Source organism: Aulonocara sp. 'chitande type north' Nkhata Bay, linkage group LG5 (assembly GCF_057382095.1).
Source record: "Aulonocara sp. 'chitande type north' Nkhata Bay isolate Kocher_YH1m ecotype deep benthic linkage group LG5, A_spYH_male_GT1.1, whole genome shotgun sequence".
Lineage (NCBI taxonomy): Eukaryota > Metazoa > Chordata > Actinopteri > Cichliformes > Cichlidae > Aulonocara > Aulonocara sp. 'chitande type north' Nkhata Bay.
Window position 1 is genome coordinate 47,666,765 of NC_141348.1, and position 21,557 is coordinate 47,688,321.

Here is a 21,557-nt window from a genome sequence, read left to right on the forward strand (position 1 = left end):
GTCTTTCAGATTTTCTCATGGATTTGTTCAGGATCGAAAAAAACATACATTTGGTTTTATGCTATATGAAAATGGGACATCACAACACCACAGCAGACATCTGTGTTTCACTCACGAAGGAAATTTGTTCACTGAGTGTGACGTGCTTTTCAGTCAGCTGTCTGTGTGAAGTGCAGACTTTTCCCTAGTTTTGTAAGATTTATAAATAAATTGGTATATTAAAGTAAAACTGAGCATGATTACATCCTTTACAGGTTATTCGAGCTGGTTCTTTTAGATGTTTATAAACAAAATTTGTATTTTTCACATAAATAAACAACTGTGACAAATCAAATTTGTATTATGTTTTTATTATATTTATATTATGTTTGTATTTAGAGTTCTGGGGTAACACGTAGCACAAACAACAGAGCGTATAAGGACGTCATACAACTAATGCATTGTTTGCATTTTGCATTGTTATAACATTGTCTGGATTAATGTAATATCAATGGAAAAGTGTAGAAATATATAGAATCTTTTTTTTTTGTATTTTTTACGTTATAGGACAATAAAATTGTGAAAAAAACATGGATTTGTTTTCAATGGAGCTGAGGACTGAATGGTTCAACAGAGTAATGTGAGCCTCAGCTTTTAAACATGACAGGAAATAACCAGCAACATTCATGATCTATACTTCAGTGACACATTATTAGAAAAGAACTAGTAATTAATTGTCCTATAAGGCAGCGGTCCTCAACCACCAGGCCACGGACCCGTCTGTGAGTCATTTGCAACCAGGCCGCGAGAGTTTAGCCTTGGGTGTGAAATTTATGGTTTTCTAAATTTCTTTTTTTTTGCAACTGCACTGTAAGAAATGTATGTAAAAATTACCCTAGAAAACTGTAAAATGGCAACGGTAAATTACCATTAAATCAAGAAGAGTAAATGATGATGATTGACAAACGGTGATTTGCTTTTATTTTTACACTACTAATATGTTGAAAATATATTAATTTACAGTAATATGGCACACTGTCTTAGAAAACAACAGGAAAAATCTGTAACATTATCTACAATTAATCACCCTACAATTTACATAATAACTCTGTATGAATGACAATCTTTGCTGCTTTTTTCATTTGAATTTACAAGTTACAACTGTATGTTAATTACTCGAAACATACCGTGCTTTTAATTTTTACCAAAATAGGATACCGTTTTGTGTTCTACATTTACAGTTCATCTTTCACCGTGAAATTCTGGCAACCACAGCTGCCAGTAATTCTCTGTAAATTCCGGTCTGTGGCGCAAAAAAGCTTGTGTACTTTGAGACTTGTAGAAGTCTGTCCAGGCTGTACGCTACGACTGCTAGAATTTCACTCAGAAAAGTGAAGTGTTAGCCACTTTGAACTCTCCACAAACTGAAGTCAATCTGATGTAATCCCACCTCAGATGGTTAAATGAGGCCCTAAAAAACCCAAAACACACACACAAATAAAAGCTCCAATGTAATGAAAAAAAGAGGAGTTAATTTATTAATAAAAATCCATTTTGTACATTATGAAAGGACGCACAAATGAATTGCTCCATGATGTGTGAAATAATGTCACACAGAAAAACAATATTTAAGAAGAAACTAAAGCCAGTGACTCACAGACTAAAATAAATGTGTGTTCACATTTTATAATATTCATTTTTTAAAACAGCAAGTGTTGCTGACAAAAGCCTATATTTACTACATGTTTTAGATCTGTTGGCTTTTCACTTCTTATTAAGGTGTAAAGTGTGTTGCTCTGAAGTAAATTACAGGTTTTAAATAAAACTTGTCAATTAAATGTAAAAACTGTTTAGCAAGTTTTCGAGACAACAGAAGGACCACCTGTGCTGCAGGCCTCGCTAACTATCCACAGAAATACTTGTCAAACATATTTCTAATTTAAATGTTATTAATCTTCAGCAGTTAAATGTTGGATCTAAGATGTTCGTCTGCCTCTTTGAACAGTACTAGTAGCAGCGGCATCTTTCTCTCAGATGAAAGTTGTGTTAACTGGCATCTCTCTGCTTTTTAACTAATGAAATGATTTATGTAAATGCTAGTTTCATATAATCAGGGCCAGAGCAATACATAAACACATACTGAACATGCTTAAAGGCAACGTACAAGTAAAAAGGGAATAGAAAAAAATGTGTTAAAGGTAACATTAAGCTGTGGAGACCATGACCATGGTCTCCATCTTCTGCCATAAAGTTGAGAGGTTTAACACAGGAGTCTATTTGGAGAAAACCTGAATTAGTCATTAGAGGAGCTGCAGCTTTTGGTGCTTGTGTTGGCTTAACTTTTCAGCCTTGGATGGTGAATTTTCACTGAGTGTGGTACTGTGCTGTGCTTTTTTGTGTAGATATTATGTAGTACAATTTTATGCTACACACTAGCTCATTTATTTTCCTTTGTGCTCCATTCCTCTTCAGACACATTAAAAAAAGAAAGGTTTTATCATTGTATTTTAATGATTTTGGCCACAAATCCTCATTTCTATTTAGCATGAACCATGCAATAATTTCTGCATTTTATGTTTTTGATTTTGTGATTGTATGTAAAATAAAATGAGAAAGATCTTATTATAAATGATTTTCCGAAATTGAAAAAATGTCAGAGATATCTGAAGACAAACCATGTGATGACTATAAGCAGCAACATCAGCACATGCAGACAGTGAACCACAACTGAAATCACAGACCCCGGGTCTGTGGACAAAACCAGAAATAGAAATCAATCCATATTTAATCAATCTATCATCAATACTCTGCTTTGAAGGAGATGCATTTTGCTCCATATTTTAAAAATTATGCAGATATATTCTAGTAGAGCATGTTTTACAGATCAAATTCAAATACCCTCAGCTTGGGTAGAGGCCCCGGCCTTCTGAGACCCTGAATACGTAGTTTTAGAAACTGAATGGATGAATGTAATCAGTCTGTTTACAGTGCTGCTTATGGAGACTTGATTTAGTTTATGCTCTATCTGAAAGAAACTATTTAGCTCCTCCCCCTTTAAGACAGCTTTCCTTTTAAGGAAGTCTTGAACTGTTAGTGGGTGGGGCTTCTGTGCATCAGAGGCGAGACAGATCATGTTTTTCAGATTTCTGTTCCCTTTTGGACTAACTGGGTAAACAAAAGCATGCCTTCTACACTTCCACTCACACTTTACTACATTAGGAATGAAAACTCTGTGACATGCTGCTCCAATATTAGAAAATAAACCCTCCTAAAACAGTTTGTAGAACAGTCTGAGACCTGAACCTTCTCATTATTTAAAACGCTGGCAGTGTTTATTATGAACATGCACCAGTTTAAAAGTAGATTCATACTATTGTTTAAACTTTGGTCATATATCTAATGCAATATTAGTCTTTAGGCCTCAAAAACAACCAACAGTTGACTCTGTGCCAGCTGATGAGGTTGTGCAGTGAACTGTTGATTTGGTTGGTTACTCCAAAACTAAACGACCAGAATGGTATTCAAGAGCATACATGTTTACATGTATGTGAAAAAGTCACAAAAACATATAACAGATCCACTTTAGCTGGTAAACCTGATGAAATGTTTGTAATAGAGATTTCTGAGAGCTGAAGACCGGGGCTGTGTTCCAGAAAGCAGCTTCAACAAATTGTAAGTGTAAATTTAAACTTGAGGAAGTCAAAAGATGGTAACTCTGAGTTTCAGTTTTTAGTTCCAGAAAGGATGATCCGAATTCTTTCAGCGAGCTCTGACTGATTACACTAAGCGAAAGGTTTTCATTATATTGGAACTGTTTATTGTTCTTTTTAGCTACTAAAGAATAGTTAAACACCACATGTACTGCTACTATCACTACTACTACTCCTTCTTAACAACATCCACACATTTCTTACCAGGTTCCAATAACATGTTCTTAATGACAGGACATAAGTTTGATCTTTGATAAAATACATTTGTAGTACCCACGACCTGCCTGTTCAAGATGTTTAATGACCACCTTGAGATTTTTTATTTTTTTTTCATGTTACAGAGAAAATCCTGTATTTTCTGACACATCCTTCTGTGAGCTTGCTAAGGTTGTTCTGCTGGGAATAAATGTATCAATATAATCATATTTTTTTATTTGTTTTTGGTTATCTGCAGCTGAATTGAACCCATGATGCTGCATATGCAGCCACTTCAAAGAAGGCCTCATAACCTGCAGAGCAAAGAGAAATGTGATGTACAGTTATTGAATTTGTGTGTCTGAGAACTTCAGTTGGTTGTAGACGTCCTTCTTATACAGATAGGACTTGTAGAGTTCAGACACTGAAATATAGTAAACATATATATGCATATACAGGATCTTTAGTGATCCTGTCATCAGAGAGACGACGAGTCGCAGGAACTTCATCGTGTTGGTTTTGGAAGTCTGCAGTTAGTTTCCTTTGGTCACTTTGTCTCTTCAGTCTGTCGCTCGCCAGTGTTGTTTCGTAAATTTCTCTCAATTGTTCTTAATTTTCTTTTAATAATAATAATAATAAACTTTATTTATAAAGCACACTTAAAAACCAAGGGTATGCCAAGGTGCTTAACAAGTAAAATAGAGTATAGGAGGAGGATAATAGAAATAGGACCAAAGCAAGTACTAAATATGCAAGCAGATAACTGTCACTAATACATAGGAAAGCAACAGGTACAAAGCAAACAAGAATTTAAATGAGCATAGAAGTGCATGATATAAAATCATAAAAGAAATATTAACTAGAGGGAAAGGCAAGATTGAATAAGTGGGTTTTTAGTCGTGATTTGAACAGTGCAATGGAATCAGATGCGTGGAGGTCGAGAGGAAGGGTATTCCACAGTACCGGGGCAGCCAGAGCAAACGCACGGTCACCCCGGGACTTCAGTCGAGATCTGGGTTGGGTCAGAAGTAGTTGAGTGGCAGATCTGAGTGTTCTAGCAGGAGTATGTGGTTTGAGAAGTTCACTAAGATAACTTGGCGCTAATTTATTAATAGTTTTGAAAGTAAGGAGTAATATTTTAAATTGAATACGGTACTTTATGGGCAGCCAATGCAGGCTAGCTAGAACAGGGGTAATATGGCAAAATTTCCTGGTACCAGTCAAAAGGTGGGCTGCTGCATTTTGGACTGTTTGCAGTTTAAGAAGAAGAGAAGAGGGAAGACCATAGTACAAGGAGTTACAATAATCCAACCTGGAGGTCACAAAAGCGTGAATAAGCTTCTCCAGGTCCTCATGCGGAATATAATGCCTAGCCTTAGAGATAAGGCGCAGTTGGTGAAAGCTAGATCTCACTACAGCAGACACTTGCTTTTGAACGCAACTCTTTTCTCATCATACTTTGCATCCTCTCATTGTATACATGATGTGGTGTATGAGAGAAAGACAATAACAGGAAGTCTATGACACACTGGTTATGCAATCTTTTTTCACAACATCCCACTGTGTTGCAGTTTCTTCTGAAAACACTCTAACTGTGCCTGGTTCTTTGCTTTGAGGTTAGATGAACAGAGGGTTAAAGTAGAATGTGGTCTAACTCTGGAAGAAGGCAGTGTTGGAGAGGTAGCTGCAACAACGATGACTTCATTTCGAACTAAAAGATGAACTGCAAATACCTTAAATTATTCCATAATTACAGACACAAGCATATGATAGAAAAAAAAATCAAAATTCAAGAGGACAGATACAGAATTTTTAAACAAATGCATTCACTTGTTTAGAACATTTATTCTGAATGCAGCGAGAGATGGTAACAAAAGGCTGCATATGCTGTACATTTTAGAGCAGTCACACACACACACACACACACACACACACACACACACACACACACACACACACACACACACAGATATATATAAACAGTTTGAATGAAATATTTGATTAAACATAATCTGTAATGATACATGAACGAGGCAGTAATGCACAGACACACACCTGCTCAGCAGTCATCATAGAACGGGGCTGGTTCATTTTTGTAATCTACATTAAACCAGCTGTGAATAACAAGGCTAAGTGCTCTTCAGTATAAATATGGATGGACTGACGGGACACTAAGAGGACAAGAACAATACATCCACTCTCTGCTGCTGTCAGACTTACAGCTGCTTTCTCTGTGATTTTAGTGACAATACAAGAAGTTAAAAGTAAACAGTGAACAAATGATTAATCACTTCAAACACTCAAAGAGATTAAGATGTTGCTAAATCCTTCCTCTTTACCTCTCTGCAGAATAAACAACGTGCCAGTAAAAGGCAACTTGGTAAGAGATGCAAGCTTCATAACATTTCTTTTCCTGCCCTTTTTGTACAGGAAACGTCTTGTTAGATTTGTATTTACATAGTTCACAACTAGAAAAAATGAATCTGTGACTCTATACTTGGCCCTATGCCCTTTAACAATGTGCTGCATTACTAATAGGTGTACTGAAATCTATCTGTTATTCATTTGCATAACACATGGGTTTGACATTAGACTTCCCCCGACTTCTTATTTATCTACTGTTCCATCTACTTGAACAGGTGTGGTTCCAAACCTTTAGTCAAATCCAGGAAGTGGTCACGTACTGGTGATCATGCAGCAGAACAATGAACAAAAGAAAAAGAAAGAAAAAAACCTAAGTCACAGACACAAAAACAACCTCTAGACATGGAAGATAAGAAATGAAAAATGACGACAAATTAAGAAACAGGGTGGCAAGGAAGTACTGGGGTAAGTGATGATCTGATGGAGCTGAGTATTCAGCAACAAACTATTCAGGACGGTCAACAACAATGACAGAAAACTAACATCCATCCATCCTCTTACCCTTATCAGGGTCACAAGGGGACTAAAACCTATACCAGCTACCATAGGCCGAGAGGCAGGTTACACCCTGAACAGGTCACCAGCAGGGCTAATACAGAGAGATAAACAACCATTCACACCTAGGAGCAATTTCAAATCACCATAACCCCGCTTACTGCATGTGTTTAGTAAGTAAAAAGTAAGTAAAACTTTATTTATATAGCACCTTTCAAGATAAAAATCACAAAGTGCTTCACAGAAGCTAAAACCTAAAAATAAAAATCAACTAAAAGCAAGTTTAAAAAGATGGGTTTTTTAGCTGTGTGGTTGTTTATCTCTCTGTATTAGCCCTGCTGGTGACCTGTTCAGGGTGTACCCTGCCTCTCGGCCTATGGTTTAGACTGTAGGAGGAAGCCAGAGTACACAGTGCTAACCACTGCACCACCATATACAAAATACAAAAGCTAACAGATGAAGTAAAAACTAACATGAGCACACAAAGGCACATGGTTACAATATAATACAAGAAATAACACAAGAAATGCTTTGAAACAGAAATATCTGACACAAAAACATGAACTCGGGAACTCAGATGTAAAGATTATTCTATTTGTAAAGCATGTTATAAACAATCAGTGTGAAAAGAATGCATTTAAAACAACATTCAAAACCACCATCAGAGTTAACAACAGGAAACAGAAGAGTTCTTTTAAATAATGATGGTTTTACTTTAAGCAAATTACAATTAAACAACTGAGAGCAGGAATGATGCAGACAAAATATAAAACAGACAGAACTAAAGTGAATCGTGGAAAATGTGTAAAATATTATTCTGTACTACTATGGAGTGGAAACAGGACGCATATTCTTTTCCAATAACTCGGTGCTCTTTAACTCAGCATACTGATGTATTACAACAACAATAATATTAATAATATTAATAAATACAAGCTTACCATGTATTAGCTATTACATACAGTGCTGCAGTGCAAAAACATTTCCTATGTCTCATGAAACTAAAAGAAATATACATTTTAGTCAAGTATACATGACTTCCAACAAACGTATGAGATGAATTTTTTGCCTGATGGTGGATCAGAAGGTGGACATGAAGGTTTGCACTAAATCTTGGCAATAGACAGCAACAGATAACCTGCATATTTGTACCAAACTTTAAGAACCTGAAAAATCTTGAATGGACTTGTTGTTTTTTCCAGTGTTGAACAAGTAGTTTCAAAGAAAATGACAAAATAACCTCTACTCCCCAAACATCTGGACACTCTTTTGAAGAAATATCAGTTGAAGTTAAAACTAGAGGTGTAGTACAAAACTTCAGATGAAATCAGACAATCAAGTCCACAGCAGTTACCCTCAGGGGACAATGAACGCCTGACCAAAATTATATTGTAGAATCATATCTACTGTCCAGTAGCTCTATTAGGAACTGACAATTAAAGAATGGTCCACAGTTCGGCTTCCTTTTGCTTTTATCAGATTTTCTTGACTGTGCTGTACAATTCAGACGGATCCTCCTCACTGTCCTGGTGTACAGTTCTGGAGAAAAAAAAATAGGATGGATGAAGGAGGCGTGCTGTAATATGTGTGCCCAAGTTCATGTTTCTAGTGTATAAAGCAGCAGGCCAGGTCGGTCAGAGAATCACTAAAGTCCACAGCGGTTACCCTCAGGCTATGAAGTCAGTTGGATGAAATGTTTTTCCCACTGTAAATGTTACGTTCTTGGATTTCCTTACATGGATGCATGCATCTATACAACTGAAATTCTTAGTGCTGGTTACCTCAGGGCAGGACTGAAGTTGACTGCAGCGTACTCTACATGCTCATCCTCCTCTTTCACCTTTTGTCTGCGGGATCCAGCTGATCGGATGTTGTAATAAATGGGATCAGTCTGGTTCGTTGAGAATCGGACACTAGCATAGTTAAGCTCTTCATCTTCCTCTGAGTGACTGGGTGGAGACTGAAAAAACACAGAGTTCAGAAACCTGTTGAACTTTGGCTGATTTCCTTCATTTGCTCTACTTACAGTCATTTTACTTATTTATGTTTATAAATATTCATGTTATAGAGATTGACCAACTTAGGGATAAATAAGCATACTCATACTCATATTTAAAGTAAGATAAGTAACGTTGCCCAGAGCTCCCCCTCAACAACCCTGACTCTCAGTATAAAGTTCTTTTGCAGTTCAGATCTGGTTTTCAGTCTTACCTCTGTCTTCCCTGTGTGCTGACTTGGAGATGTGCAGGAAACCTGTTCAAGAAAATGTTCAAGGAAATGTTATGGAGCCAGCTAGATTAGACATCCAGAGATTCCAAGCTAGTTTTAAATCAGTGTGCGTCTATGGCCACAGACAGCAGGGGGTCTGATACCACTGGGTGGTTTATCAGTCGTGATGTCACCTGAATGGACATTATTAATGTCTCAGTTGCTCATGACATTTTTAGCAGAAAACTCTGATTTACAGAGAATATTGTGAGAACTACAGCCACATTTGAGTTTATCAAAAACATTGTTAAGGATGAGTCTAATTGGGGTGGCTCAACTCTTTTCTTCTGCAGGTGTTTTGGAATTTTAAACTTCACTTTGACTGTTCAAATTGAATTTTAACCAGAATGCAGTTTCACAGGATTTCACACTCAGTTATTAAATGCTCACCTTGTTGTTGTTGTCCCGTCTGTTTCCAGGCACAGGAAATAACGCTGAGGGCTTCTTTTTTCTAGGTCAGGGGGAGGAATGAAAAACTTAATTAAAAGTAAGCAATCTGAGCACCAACAAAGGTGATTTTTAATGTGCAGCAGATACTCACGCAAGCAGGAAAAAGACCAAGAGGCATATAATAACTAGGAAAACCACAAGAGTTATTCCAGTGACAGCTAGTTTTGCCGCCTTCGGGAAATCTGTGATTTAAAAACAAATATAAAAAATAAAAACATGTATTTATATGCAGCCAGATTACGGATTACAGACAATAATCCTTGCTTTGTTTTCTCTTCTATATAAATGTTGCTGGTTTTTAAGTTGTAATTGATGGACTGCTTGATTTGTTTGTTTGTTTTGTGAGCATTATTGTTATCTCACCATATTAATAGATTTGTATAAGTTAAACTCCGAGTGATTGTGAATAGTTTGCTATTATTGTTTAGTGTGTCCATGCACTGATTATAAACAATGCCATGAGCTGCTCATTACTACCACACACATTATTATATATAGTGGGTTATGACATCTATGAGCAAATGAGTAAGTGAAATAAAAAATGTACCTTCCCTGACAGTCAGCTGTAAGGTGACATTATGACGTCCTCTGCTGTTGTGGGCCACACAGTAATAACTCCCACTGTGCTCAGGTCTGATGTTGCTGATGGTGAAGTTGTGTCCTGATGCTTTAGGTGAGTCTTCATCCTCCTTGTACCAGGTGTATTTAGCTGCTGGGTTAGCATCACTGCTACAGGTCAGAGTGACTGAACTGCCCTCCACTATCTCAGCAGAGGGACTCACTGACACAGAGGGAAGCTTTGGAGCATCTAGCAAACATTAAATAAAAAACATGTATATAATTACATTCTATTAATGTTACCAAGTGTTATTTTTTTAGAGATCTCCACTGAAAAAAAAAACAACTAACATTGAACATCTATGGATAGAGACGTAGAGTTCTTCTGTCCATACTGATTCTCAGACTTGCAGGAATAATTCCCACTGTTCTCCAATTTGATGGAGATAAAGTGATAAACATCCTTTTGTCCCGTTGAAAGTACTTTGTTGTCTTTGTACCAGGTGTAACTAGCTGCTGGATTAGCATCACTGCTACAGGTCAGAGTGACTGAACTGCCCTCCACTATCTCAGCAGAGGGACTCACTGACACAGAGGGAAGCTTTAGAGCATCTAGCAAACATTAAATAAAAAACATGTATATAATCACATTCTATTAATGTTATCAAGTATTATTTTTAGAGATCTCCACTGAAAAAAGACTAACATTGAACATCTATTGATAGAGACGTAGAGTTCTTCTGTCCATACTGATTCTTTTGTCTTGTTGCCAGTACTTTGTTGTCTTTGTACCAGGTGTATTTAGCTGCTGGGTTAGCATCACTGCTACAGGTCAGAGTGACTGAACTGTCCTCCACTATCTCAGCAGAGGGACTCACTGACACAGAGGGAAGCTTTGGAGCATCTGTTAATATATAAGAGTTTAATGTAAATTATCAGTGTCTTACACACACACTGTTAATGAAAAAACTAAGTTACATACGTAAAAGAGTACATTGATGTGTTATATTTATTAAAAGACATTCACAGAACAAAAAAAAAATCCTAAATAACCTTTAGTCCAAAAAAGTGTGACAAAATTGTGTAAAATATAAATAAAATACAAATACAATATATTGTTTTGCAAATCATCAGAACACAGAAAACATACCACATGTTAAACTAAGACAATGTACTTAAAAATATATTTATTTTACTCATATTTCACATCAATAGTTCTGCTTTCAGATTTATTTTGTCCCAGGTCATTATCAGCTGTACAGTAATACTTTCCAGAGTCAGAGGGCAGGATGGAGCTGAAAACATGTTGGTTTTGGTAACTGAGAGGGTTGATGACATCCTCCTTGTACCAGGTGTAGTTAGCTGCTGGGTTAGCATCACTGCTACAGGTCAGATTCACTGAACTGCCCTCCACTATCTCAGCAGAGGGACTCACTGACACAGAGGGAAGCTTTGGAGCATCTGGAGGAGGAAACATACAATATGTAATTACAATATATACAATATATAGTTAGAACCAAATTTTCAAATATTAATAGCTTATATTCTAAAAGGAAAACATTGTAAACTTCCCAAAACGAAACAAATCAGCTTTATTGAGGAGTAAAGGAGTAAGAGAAGTGAACTCACACACTGTTAGAATGGAAAAGCTCTTATCCTTTCACAGCACAGTTAAAACTGTCTGCAGGTTTTTCTTCAGCTAAAAACTTGTTTGATTTCAATATTAGAGGAATCTCAATGAAACCGCTTTGCTTTGAAGAATTGCTTTGTGTGTAATGAGCAGAGGTGTGGACTCGAGTCACATGACTTGGACTGGAGTCAGACTTGAGTCATTAATTTTATGACTTTAGACTTGACTTGAAAAAATGTTCTAAGACTTGTGACTTGACTTGGACTTTTACACCAATGACTTGGGACTTGAATTGGACTTGAACCGGTTTACTTGAAAAGACTTGATATTTTACCCCAAATATAAAATTTAACATGCATATTATATAGAGATTGAAAATGTGACGTCATTCACGGGTAGAACCGCAAAGGATTCTGGGAACTCGTGGCAAGCGGTACTAGCGCACACAGGCTTTCAATTGAAATCAGTCACACAGCGATAAAAAGAAACACAAAAATGTCAAGAAGCTGTTGTATTATTAACTGCAATAGCCGGTCGCATGACAGCCACGGGAAGCCGACGGGTAAAGAGATCGGTTGTTATCGGATTACGTCGTTGAAGAGAAATTGTTCGAGCCATGTTTCCGAAGTAACAAAGAGGCGACTGGATTGCAGCCATTCAAAGACCAAATATAACGTCCCAGAACCCTTCAGCTCACAGGTTAGTCTGCTCCAAGCATTTACACGAAGGTCAGTGTTTTTTAGTAGTTAATGCGTCATTTTCATAACATAATTGGTGATATAGGTTACAAGCAAGTCTGTCGCTGAACAGAAATTGTCGCGCTATGCTCCTTTATTTATTGTGCATAAATAGTGAATTGTCCTGACACAATATTGCGTTTCGCTTCTGTTATTATGGTACATTGACAAAAACATATACTTTTATTCACAGAATAAAACAGTTGTTTTGTATCACTAATTGCCCAGTGCGATTACAGCATACAATATTATTGTCACTGCTACATTTCTGTAAGGCGTACCAGAAATTATTTCCACTACTAATTAATTACCGTTAAGCTCAAAGGTTATATTAATAAACGGATAACGAATGTGTATTTATGAAGACTATTTGTGAGACTGGTAAACTTATGATACGTACGATGGTCTTTCGTTCTACACGGTGCATTTCAAGGTCCTGCACCCATCCGTCGGTAAACTGTACCTGGGCTTGTTGCAGTGACCGGAAGTTACTAAACTTCACGAGTGTATGCACTCACAAGAACCGTATAATTATAAATATGCATATAAATATGCTACGATGAGATAGCTGACTTCATCTAACTAGCAAATGTTGTCCAGGCTACGTTGGTGATGCAGTTTTTTTAATGTATATGATATTTTTGTCATGCGATTTTAAAGCCGGTGTTGTGCCAAAAAGTGATTGTCTGCCAAAAACTGATTTCCAGTGTTTCTGTGTATTTTTTATGTGTAATATCTTTACGTATGTTCGTAAATAGACTTCGGTGAACAGGGGATACAAAGGGGTTACATAAAGAATTAAAAAATTATCTGTTTTTTAAGTATCTTTACAACTTGTACTTACATTATAACCAATCCGGTCCTTTATCCCCACTTAAAATATTTTTACAGAACTATTGTAATATTTGCTGCCATTTCTGCTGTCCTGTTGGGCAACTTACTCTTACAAAATACATTTTTAATGTTAATGAGATTTTTTTTACTGCATAAATAAAGGTTATATAAAAGTCGCTGCCAAAAACTGATTGCGGCTTGTATCTTGCTACACGAATGTTGTTTGTGGCTCAAGATGACTTTATGTCATCCATAAGGGATGCATTTGACATATGTTTAACATATTATAGCCCAACAAGTTACTTATAGCACTTTAAATATGAGCAATCGCTTTTTGGCAAATACCGGAAATCAGTTTTTGGCAGACAATCACTTTTTGGCACAACACCGGTCCTACAACCGCATCCAAGAATAACATGCAGCTTATCTCAGAACTGTCGGTAAAAATTATTCTTGGAGCTAGGTTTAATTGAGCTGCATTTTAAAGAGGTGCAATTTCACAATTTGTGTATATTTTCTAAGTTCACTATTTTGTCATGTGTTGAGAAAAACACAGATTTAAAAATTACATGGTCTAATATTTACATTTAGCATAACTGCAACATACTTTTTTCTTTTTTTTTTTTTTTAAAGACTCGAAAGGACTTGAAATTCAAAATTTCAGACTTGTGACTTGACTCGGACTTTTACACCAGTGACTTGAGACTCGACTCTGACTTGCCTGACATTACTTGAGACTTGACTTGAGACTTGAGGATAAAGACTTGAGACTTACTTGAGACTTGCAAAACAATGACTTGGTCCCACCTCTGGTAATGAGAAGCTGCAGTTGATGTTCTCAGTTGGATAAAGCAGTCTGTTATTTAAAGAAATGTCTCAAATATTTGTATGAACACACTTTTGAAAGTGGAAATGATCGGATCAAACTATATATCACTATTTACTGAGATTTCGATGTAGACATTTGTAACGGTTCTTACATGTGTTCATATACAGTGGCTTGCAAAAGTATTCGGCCCCCTTGAACTTTCCCACATTTTGTCACATTATAGCCACAAACATGGATCAATTTTATTGGAATTCCACATGAAAGACCAACACAAAGTGGTGTACACGTGAGAAGTGGAACGAAAATCATACATGATTCCAAACGTTTTTTACAAAGAAATAACTGCAAAGTGGGGTGTGCGTAATTATTCAGCCCCCTTTGGTCTGAGTGCAGCAACAGAGGTTGTCTAAGAGAATACTGGGAGCAACAACACCATGAAGGGATAAAGTTATTGAGAAATTTAAAGCAGGCTTAGGCTACAAAAAGATTTCCCAAGCCTTGAACATCCCACGGAGCACTGTTCAAGCGATCATTCAGAAATGGAAGGAGTATGGCAAAACTGTAAACCTACCAAGACAAGGCCGTCCACCTAAACTCACAGACCCAACAAGCAGTGCGCTGATCAGAAATGCAGCCAAGAGGCCCATGGTGACTCTGGACGAGCTGCAGAGATCTACAGCTCAGGTGGGGGAATCTGTCCATAGGACAACTATTAGTCGTGCATTGCACAAAGTTGGCCTTTATGGAAGAGTGGCAAGAAGAAAGCCATTGTTAACAGAAAACCATAAGAAGTTCTGTTTGCAGTTTGGCACAAGCCATGCGGGGACACAGCAAACATGTGGAAGAAGCTGCTCTGGTCAGATGAGACCAAAATGGAACTTTTTGGCCAAAATGCAAAACGCTGTGTGTGGCGGAAAACTAACACTGCACACTCTGAACACACCATCCCCACTGTCAAATATGGTGGTGGCAGCATCATGCTCTGGGGGTGCTTCTCTTCAGCAGGGACAGGGAAGCTGGTCAGAGTTGATGGGAAGATGGATGGAGCCAAACACAGGGCAATCTTGGAAGAAACCCTCTTGGAATCTGCAAAAGACTTGAGACTGGGGCGGAGGTTCACCTTCCAGCAGGACAACGACCCTAAACATAAAGCCAGGGCAACAATGGGATGGTTTCACACAAAACATATCCATGTGTTAGACTGGCCCAGTCAAAGTCCAGATCTAAATCCAATCGAGAATCTGTGGCAAGATCTGAAAACTGCTGTTCACAAACACTCTCCATCTAATCTGACTGAGCTGGAGCTGTTTTGCAAAGAAGAATGGGCAAAGATTTCAGTCTGTAGATGTGCAAAGCTGGTAGAGACAAACCCTAAAAGACTGGCAGCTGTAATTGCAGCAAAAGGTGGTTCTACAAAGTGCTGATTCATGGGGCTGAATAATTACGCACACCCCACTTTGCAATTATTTATTTGTAAAAAATGTTTGGAATCATGTATGATTTTCGTTCCACTTCTCACGTGTACACCACTTTGTTGGTCTTTCACGTGGAATTCCAATAAAATTGATTCATGTTTGTGGCTGTAATGTGACAAAATGTGGGAAAGTTCAAGGGGGCCGAATACTTTTGCAAGCCACTGTATCTTAGATTATAAAACATATCCTGCCATTTGTCCTCCAATTTTCAAAAGCATAAAGCTGACTAATTTCTGCATTAGGCTGGATGGAATACCCAGCATTCATACCCTACACACTTTTTTTTTATTAGTGATATGACCAACTAGAAATATTGCTGCCCTTGCTAGTCACCTTAAACTCTAGTCTGTGGTCTTCTTATTGTATTAATATATAATGGCAGTTACTTGTTCAAAGATGAAGAGCCCACTGGCCAGTAACCTGGGCTGCACTCTTGACCGATGACTGAGCATCCAAAAAGAAGGAAGGATGTAAAGGAGAACCAGGAAAGGAAGCAAATGACAGCCCACTGGCAAAGGCAGTCTCATTCGGCATAAAGGAGTGGATGCTAGCTTGGAAGAAACCAACTTCTGTCTGTGCTGCTAAGGTTAGCCAAACTCTGCAAACTAATAAGCATATTTTGAATTCAGTGACAGCAGCACATTTTCAAAAGATCTGGAGCAGAGACACTTTTACCTTTTTGAGGGTCTGAATATCACAGGCATCCAATATTCATCTCAGTCAATGCAACTTATGCACACAGATTTCTCTAGATTCGCTCAATATTTGATGGTATCATGTAATGTAGTTTGTCAGATATCCAGAGTCTTAAAACATAAAATCGTGGACGATAATTTTGTAAAATTCCCACAATTTGTAGTCACAGGTTTTTACAGATTGAAGAACCTTTGCCCGTCTTTATTTCTGAGAAACTGCGTCTCTCGGATTTTATTTTTATACCCAAACATGTTGCGAGACTGTTGCCAGTTAACTTGATGCAACATGTTCCTCCAGATGTTTTTAGTAACTCTTAGTTTTCCAGCCTTTTGTTGGCCCCATCCAAATTTTTGGACTTGTGTTACTGTCATGAAACTCAGAATGAACAAATACTTTACTTGTACTCTTTAAATCGTACATTTTCTCAGCTGATATTTTTTTATGTTCTATTATGAATAGAAAACATGTAAAATTTGTTTATGACATTTTCTAATCATGGAATTCTGTTTTTTTTTTCTATTTGAATGCATAAAAATAGTTCAGCTCACACACTCAACCATTGAAAATAAAAAGAATAACAGTATTTCTAAAAACTGCAAACATGGTCTTCGTGATATGTAATTCAAGTTTTTCCATATTCCTGCAGCAGTCTCACAGCTCTTCAAAAAGTCTTTACAGCTTATAAATGTATTTTACTCACATTTCACATCAATAGTTCTGCTTTCAGATCTCTTTTGTCCCAGGTCATTATCAGCTGTACAGTAATACTTTCCAGAGTCAGAGGGCAGGATGGAGAAGAAAAAATGTTGGTTTTGGTAAATGAGAGGGTTGATGACATCCTCCTTGTACCAGGTGTAGTTAGCTGCTGGGTTAGCATCACTGCTACAGGTCAGAGTCACTGAACTGCCCTCCACTATCTCAGCAGAGGGACTCACTGACACAGAGGGAAGCTTTGGAGCATCTGGAGGAGGAAACATAAGTATCACAACAAAACCAAATTTTAGAAATTTATATTCTAAAAAGAAAACATTGTAAACCTCCCAAAAGAAAGGCCTCTGACTAAAACTAACATACAGACACATTCACGTAAATAAAGAAAAATTAAATATAATTCTCTTAATGAAACAAAAAGTAGTGAACTCACACACTGTTGGAGAAGGGAATTGCTCATATCCTTTCACAGCACAGTGAAAACTGTCTGCAGAATCAAATGTGTTGAGGTGTAAATATTGTTCGTCTGATGAAAGTTTGTGTCCATTCCTGTACCAGATGTAGGAAGATTGATCAGGTAGCTGACAGTTGTTGTGACATGTCAGCTCTTTCCAGTTAGAATAAGAGTTTACTGTTGATCTCCTCACATGTACCTGGAGCTGTGGACCTGGGAGCAAACAACAGATATTATATTAAAACAAACTCTCAACATACAGACAGCTGAAAAGCTTATAAATGTTTAAAGTTACTTCCACTGAAAATTATTTTACCTGTGACAGTCAAAGTGACTCCAGGTGATCCAGAATATTTCCCTCTTGGATTGTTTGTTATGAATCTGAACTTGTACTCAGCTGAGTCGCTCTCTCTCAGGTCTGTGATTCTCAGAGTGCAGTCGTTGTTTTCACACTGATACTGAACTCGACCTGAATACTCTGGATCTGTTTTCAGGTCCACAGGCTCATTATTTTTGTGTGTGATGAACCAGAATTTTTTGACAACTCTTGTATTTCTTCCATTTATAGTCGATGGGTATCTGAAGGTGCAGCGTATTTCTTCTGTTGCTCCTTTGAAGGCACAGACCTGAGTAGAAGTGTAAGTCACTCCCCAGCCATACTGACCCAGAACGACTGTAACACAGAGCACATCATAACAAAAAATAAAGTTAGATTAACAAAAATTAAACAGACTCATTTGGATTAGTATTTTTCTGTAGGCTACATTTTCAGCTTCATGTCATGGAAAACAAAGTTTGCAGGTTTTTATTTTCAGCTAAAGATTCATCTGATCTTCACATTAGACGGCAGGAACTGAGTGAGAGCAGCTGCTTTGTAGACCGAGTGTAATGAGAACCTGCAGTTACTGTTGTCATTTGGACAGATAATTAGACTCTCACTTAATGTTAGAATAAAACAAACTATAATGAAAAATGATTTGCTGATGATAAAGGTAAATGTGTAGAAGTTACAGGCTGCTAGAGTTGACTGCATTGACCCACTGTTGCTCTGTGCACAAGGTAAGATGAGCTTGAAATTAATTTAAACATATTTCAGCCATCGTATGAGAGTGAAGGCAGCATGGAGATGGTTAGCACTGATGATGGAGACAGGAGAGGACATGGGAGAGGAGAAGCACGTGTAACAGTAACAAACACATAAGAGTAGAAACCTTTGTTGGAATTATTGCTCATGTAGTTTAATGTATTTCAGTCTAAAATCTTCAAAATCAGAAAAAGAAACAAAAAAAATAAAGCACAACTAAATTTTGAATAATTGTATAAACTTGTATAAAAGTAAGTTATCGTTGGGTTGAAAGCCTTGTTACTTTTTGTTTTGTTATATATTCTGTTGTGTTTAATGATCATTATTTTCTGACCTTGATGGACGATTTCATTTTTAACCAATCGGATTTGTTGTCCCGCCTTTAGCTGTTTCCTGTCTGTTTACACTGGTAAAGCTGCTTAGCGCTACACCCGCTAAAGGTGTACCTACAATGCTAAAGGAATGTTGTTGCTATTCAGGCTGGATAGCGGCTGAAGCCTGAGGTCTGTTCGGTCAGCTGCTACATCTGGAAACCTGTTTTTTGTGAATACACGGTGCTTTGCATTGATAAGGTTGTTTTTTTTAATTGGATATCAAGAAACAGAGTCCACAGAGAACTTCCACAGACCTTCTGGAAATCAACAGAAGAATGATGATCTTCCATTGCGATGGATGGTGAGGCACAGCTCATATGGAACTGAATCTTGCAGTCCGATTGTGGCAGAACAAAATGTGCAAAACATACGTTGATTGTTGGACTGGTTTCACACCAGTAAAGTGCCCAGATCACCCAACAGGCCTGAACTGGACAACACTGACATTGAAAAGACCCAGGTCTGAATTCATTTTACTTTATTATATTTTTTTGGTATTCGTGCACGCACGCTGTATTCGCTACTGTTGTTGGTTGTAATACAGCTTACAATATTTTAATACAACGAGATGCAGTTTCAACATCTTGTGGTTGTGTTTTCCTTGTGGTTACCCATCCTCTTGGCTCCTACCATTCCTTAAGTTTCTAAAATTGGCCATCTTTTGTTATTTTTCTTACATACTGGTTACACGGGCAGAGTGGCGACGAACGGAACCACAAAGAAGAAGAAAGAAATAAAAATCGAGGCAACCATGGTCCTAAAGTACTCTTTTTATTACATTTATGGCTCTTTTAATGGGACATTAACTGGAGGGACAACTGTGCCACTGTCCATGAAAGAGCTGAGGAGAGCCCAAGGGTCACCCCGCAGCCGTGGAGCAAAAGCCAGAGGGGGTTGCAGTGACATGCCCGTCACTGCAATGATATAGATTCTTACACAGTCAGTATCAGAGTTTTTGTTATGAAAGGGTACATTTTAGATAATCAATTATTAACTCAGAAACACTCCAAAACAGAAAGGCACTAATCACTACTGTAGTACTCTAAGCACTACTGAAGAGCAGTGGTTAGACCCAAAATAAGCCTAATGGAGTATTTTGTTAGTTTAGTCAAATTGAGTTCTAGCACACACTTAAAACATCCACTGCTGACCAAAATGAAGCACAATAAACAGAAATAAAATGGAAAACATAGGAGAACAGGACAGGATTTTAAAAAGAAAGTAAAATAATAAATAAATAAAACAGATAAAAGTAGTTGGACCTCATTCTGATTTAAAGGGTAAAGAATAAAAAGTAAAAATGTAGTCTATGGAATTAACAATTTCTTACACAAGTAACTTCTAGGATAAATTACACCCAATGACACTTATATAATGAGAGACACACTGACACATAGAGACACTTCAGCAGAACCACAAAGAAGGACACAAACACAGACACAGAGACATGTTCTCATATGGGGACGTTACATGTTGGCTTTTCTGTGTAACGAGCTAAAAACTTCCATTTCACAGATAAAGTTTTGTTAAACGTTAAATGACTCGTTCATTTTACAGAGCAGCTAGAAGTGGCTGTAGTGTCACTATCACTTAGTCAATGGCAGCCATGACTTTACAATTTGGTCTTTATGTGGAGAAAGAAAAAAGGAAAGAGGTGAAGTGAGACTGCTAGTCTGGGTTTTGTCAGCATGAAAACAAAAAGAGGAACAAACAGTTCACACTGATAAACGTCGGCCATGTTCATCCTGAGGAAATCCACTTAAACACAACAAATACATTCTGTGAATCTAAGACGACAGATGATTTATAATAATTAGACTAAATTATTGGGTCTTTCACCCAAACATCATTAGTGTCCAGATTTATGGCACTGGAATAAAACGCAGATAAAATGATTAGACTGTAAAACTCTGAACTGCTGAGTGTTAACAGTGCAAAGAAAAACATTCAAGAATGGAGACAGAAGGCTGGAGCTGCAGAGCTGTAAGGACAGACGATGTTTCACACAGCATCATTTTACAGATGGAAGAAAAATACATTCACCTGAAAACAAATCAGTGTCTGAATTATATTTTCTGTCACATTTGGTTACTCAAAGTAGAATTACTCACAGCAGACCAACCTGTCACAGTGAGGAGAACAAATCCACTGACTGCTGTTATTACACTCATAGCTGCTCCTCTCATTGCTCTGTGTGAGCCGTTAAAATGCAAGTAGATAACTGACAGTCCTTTCTGTAAAGCAGAAGTCGACTCAGCACAGTCTTTAAGATACAGAAGTGAAGTGTTAAAAAATGACACCCTCTCATCTTCCTCCTTATTTGCATACATGGTTAACCAGATGCAAGTGGATAAAACTTCAAGACAGCAAAGCTGCAGTTTTACCAGCAGTGACAGCGTGTCTGATATTCTTTACAACGTCTTAGTCATCCAGGAGATGCTCTCTGTGGCAGGAAGCCTTTTTCAATCTGTGAACAAATGTTTTTGATGTGATACAAGTGTGTGAGATGGACTCACAACACTTTACAGAATTAGAGCTGAGCTCAAAATGAGGTCAGAGTTAAAAATGAGCGTGGTCTGAACCACGAGTGCTGAGAAAAGCACACATGAACTGTGAAAGCTAATTCCTGGTTATCTTCTTTGCATATTCATTAT

The 21,557-nt window shown here is 37.5% G+C and overlaps 1 protein-coding gene across 1 annotated transcript; it reads right to left on the reverse strand.

Moving 5' to 3' along the window:
* Positions 1 to 7,680: 7,680 nt before the first annotated feature.
* On the reverse strand, positions 7,681 to 21,159 carry LOC147331569 (B-cell receptor CD22-like). The gene is made up of 13 exons (XM_086293978.1): positions 21,026 to 21,159; positions 17,762 to 18,118; positions 17,425 to 17,658; positions 16,981 to 17,241; positions 11,280 to 11,540; positions 10,786 to 10,983; positions 10,431 to 10,691; positions 10,069 to 10,329; positions 9,613 to 9,703; positions 9,462 to 9,522; positions 9,015 to 9,056; positions 8,585 to 8,763; positions 7,681 to 8,342 (listed from the first exon to the last, which is right to left on the reverse strand). The coding sequence occupies exons 1-13, from the start codon at positions 21,087 to 21,089 to the stop codon at positions 8,279 to 8,281; spliced, it is 2,334 nt and encodes a 777-aa protein (XP_086150104.1). The 5' UTR covers positions 21,090 to 21,159; the 3' UTR covers positions 7,681 to 8,278.
* Between the last annotated feature and the right edge of the window lie 398 nt (positions 21,160 to 21,557).

What these genes read in the sequence shown, in the direction of transcription:
- LOC147331569 (XM_086293978.1), bottom strand. Translation starts at nt 21,089, where the DNA reads ATGAGAGGAGCAGCTATGAGTGTAATAACAGCAGTCAGTGGATTTGTT. An exon ending in TCTATCCATAGATGTTCAAT is followed by an intron (nt 10,330 to 10,430) that starts GTTAGTTGTTTT and finishes AATGTTTGCTAG; the next exon opens with ATGCTCCAAAGCTTCCCTCT. An exon ending in AGCACACAGGGAAGACAGAG is followed by an intron (nt 8,764 to 9,014) that starts GTAAGACTGAAA and finishes GTGTTTTTTCAG; the next exon opens with TCTCCACCCAGTCACTCAGA.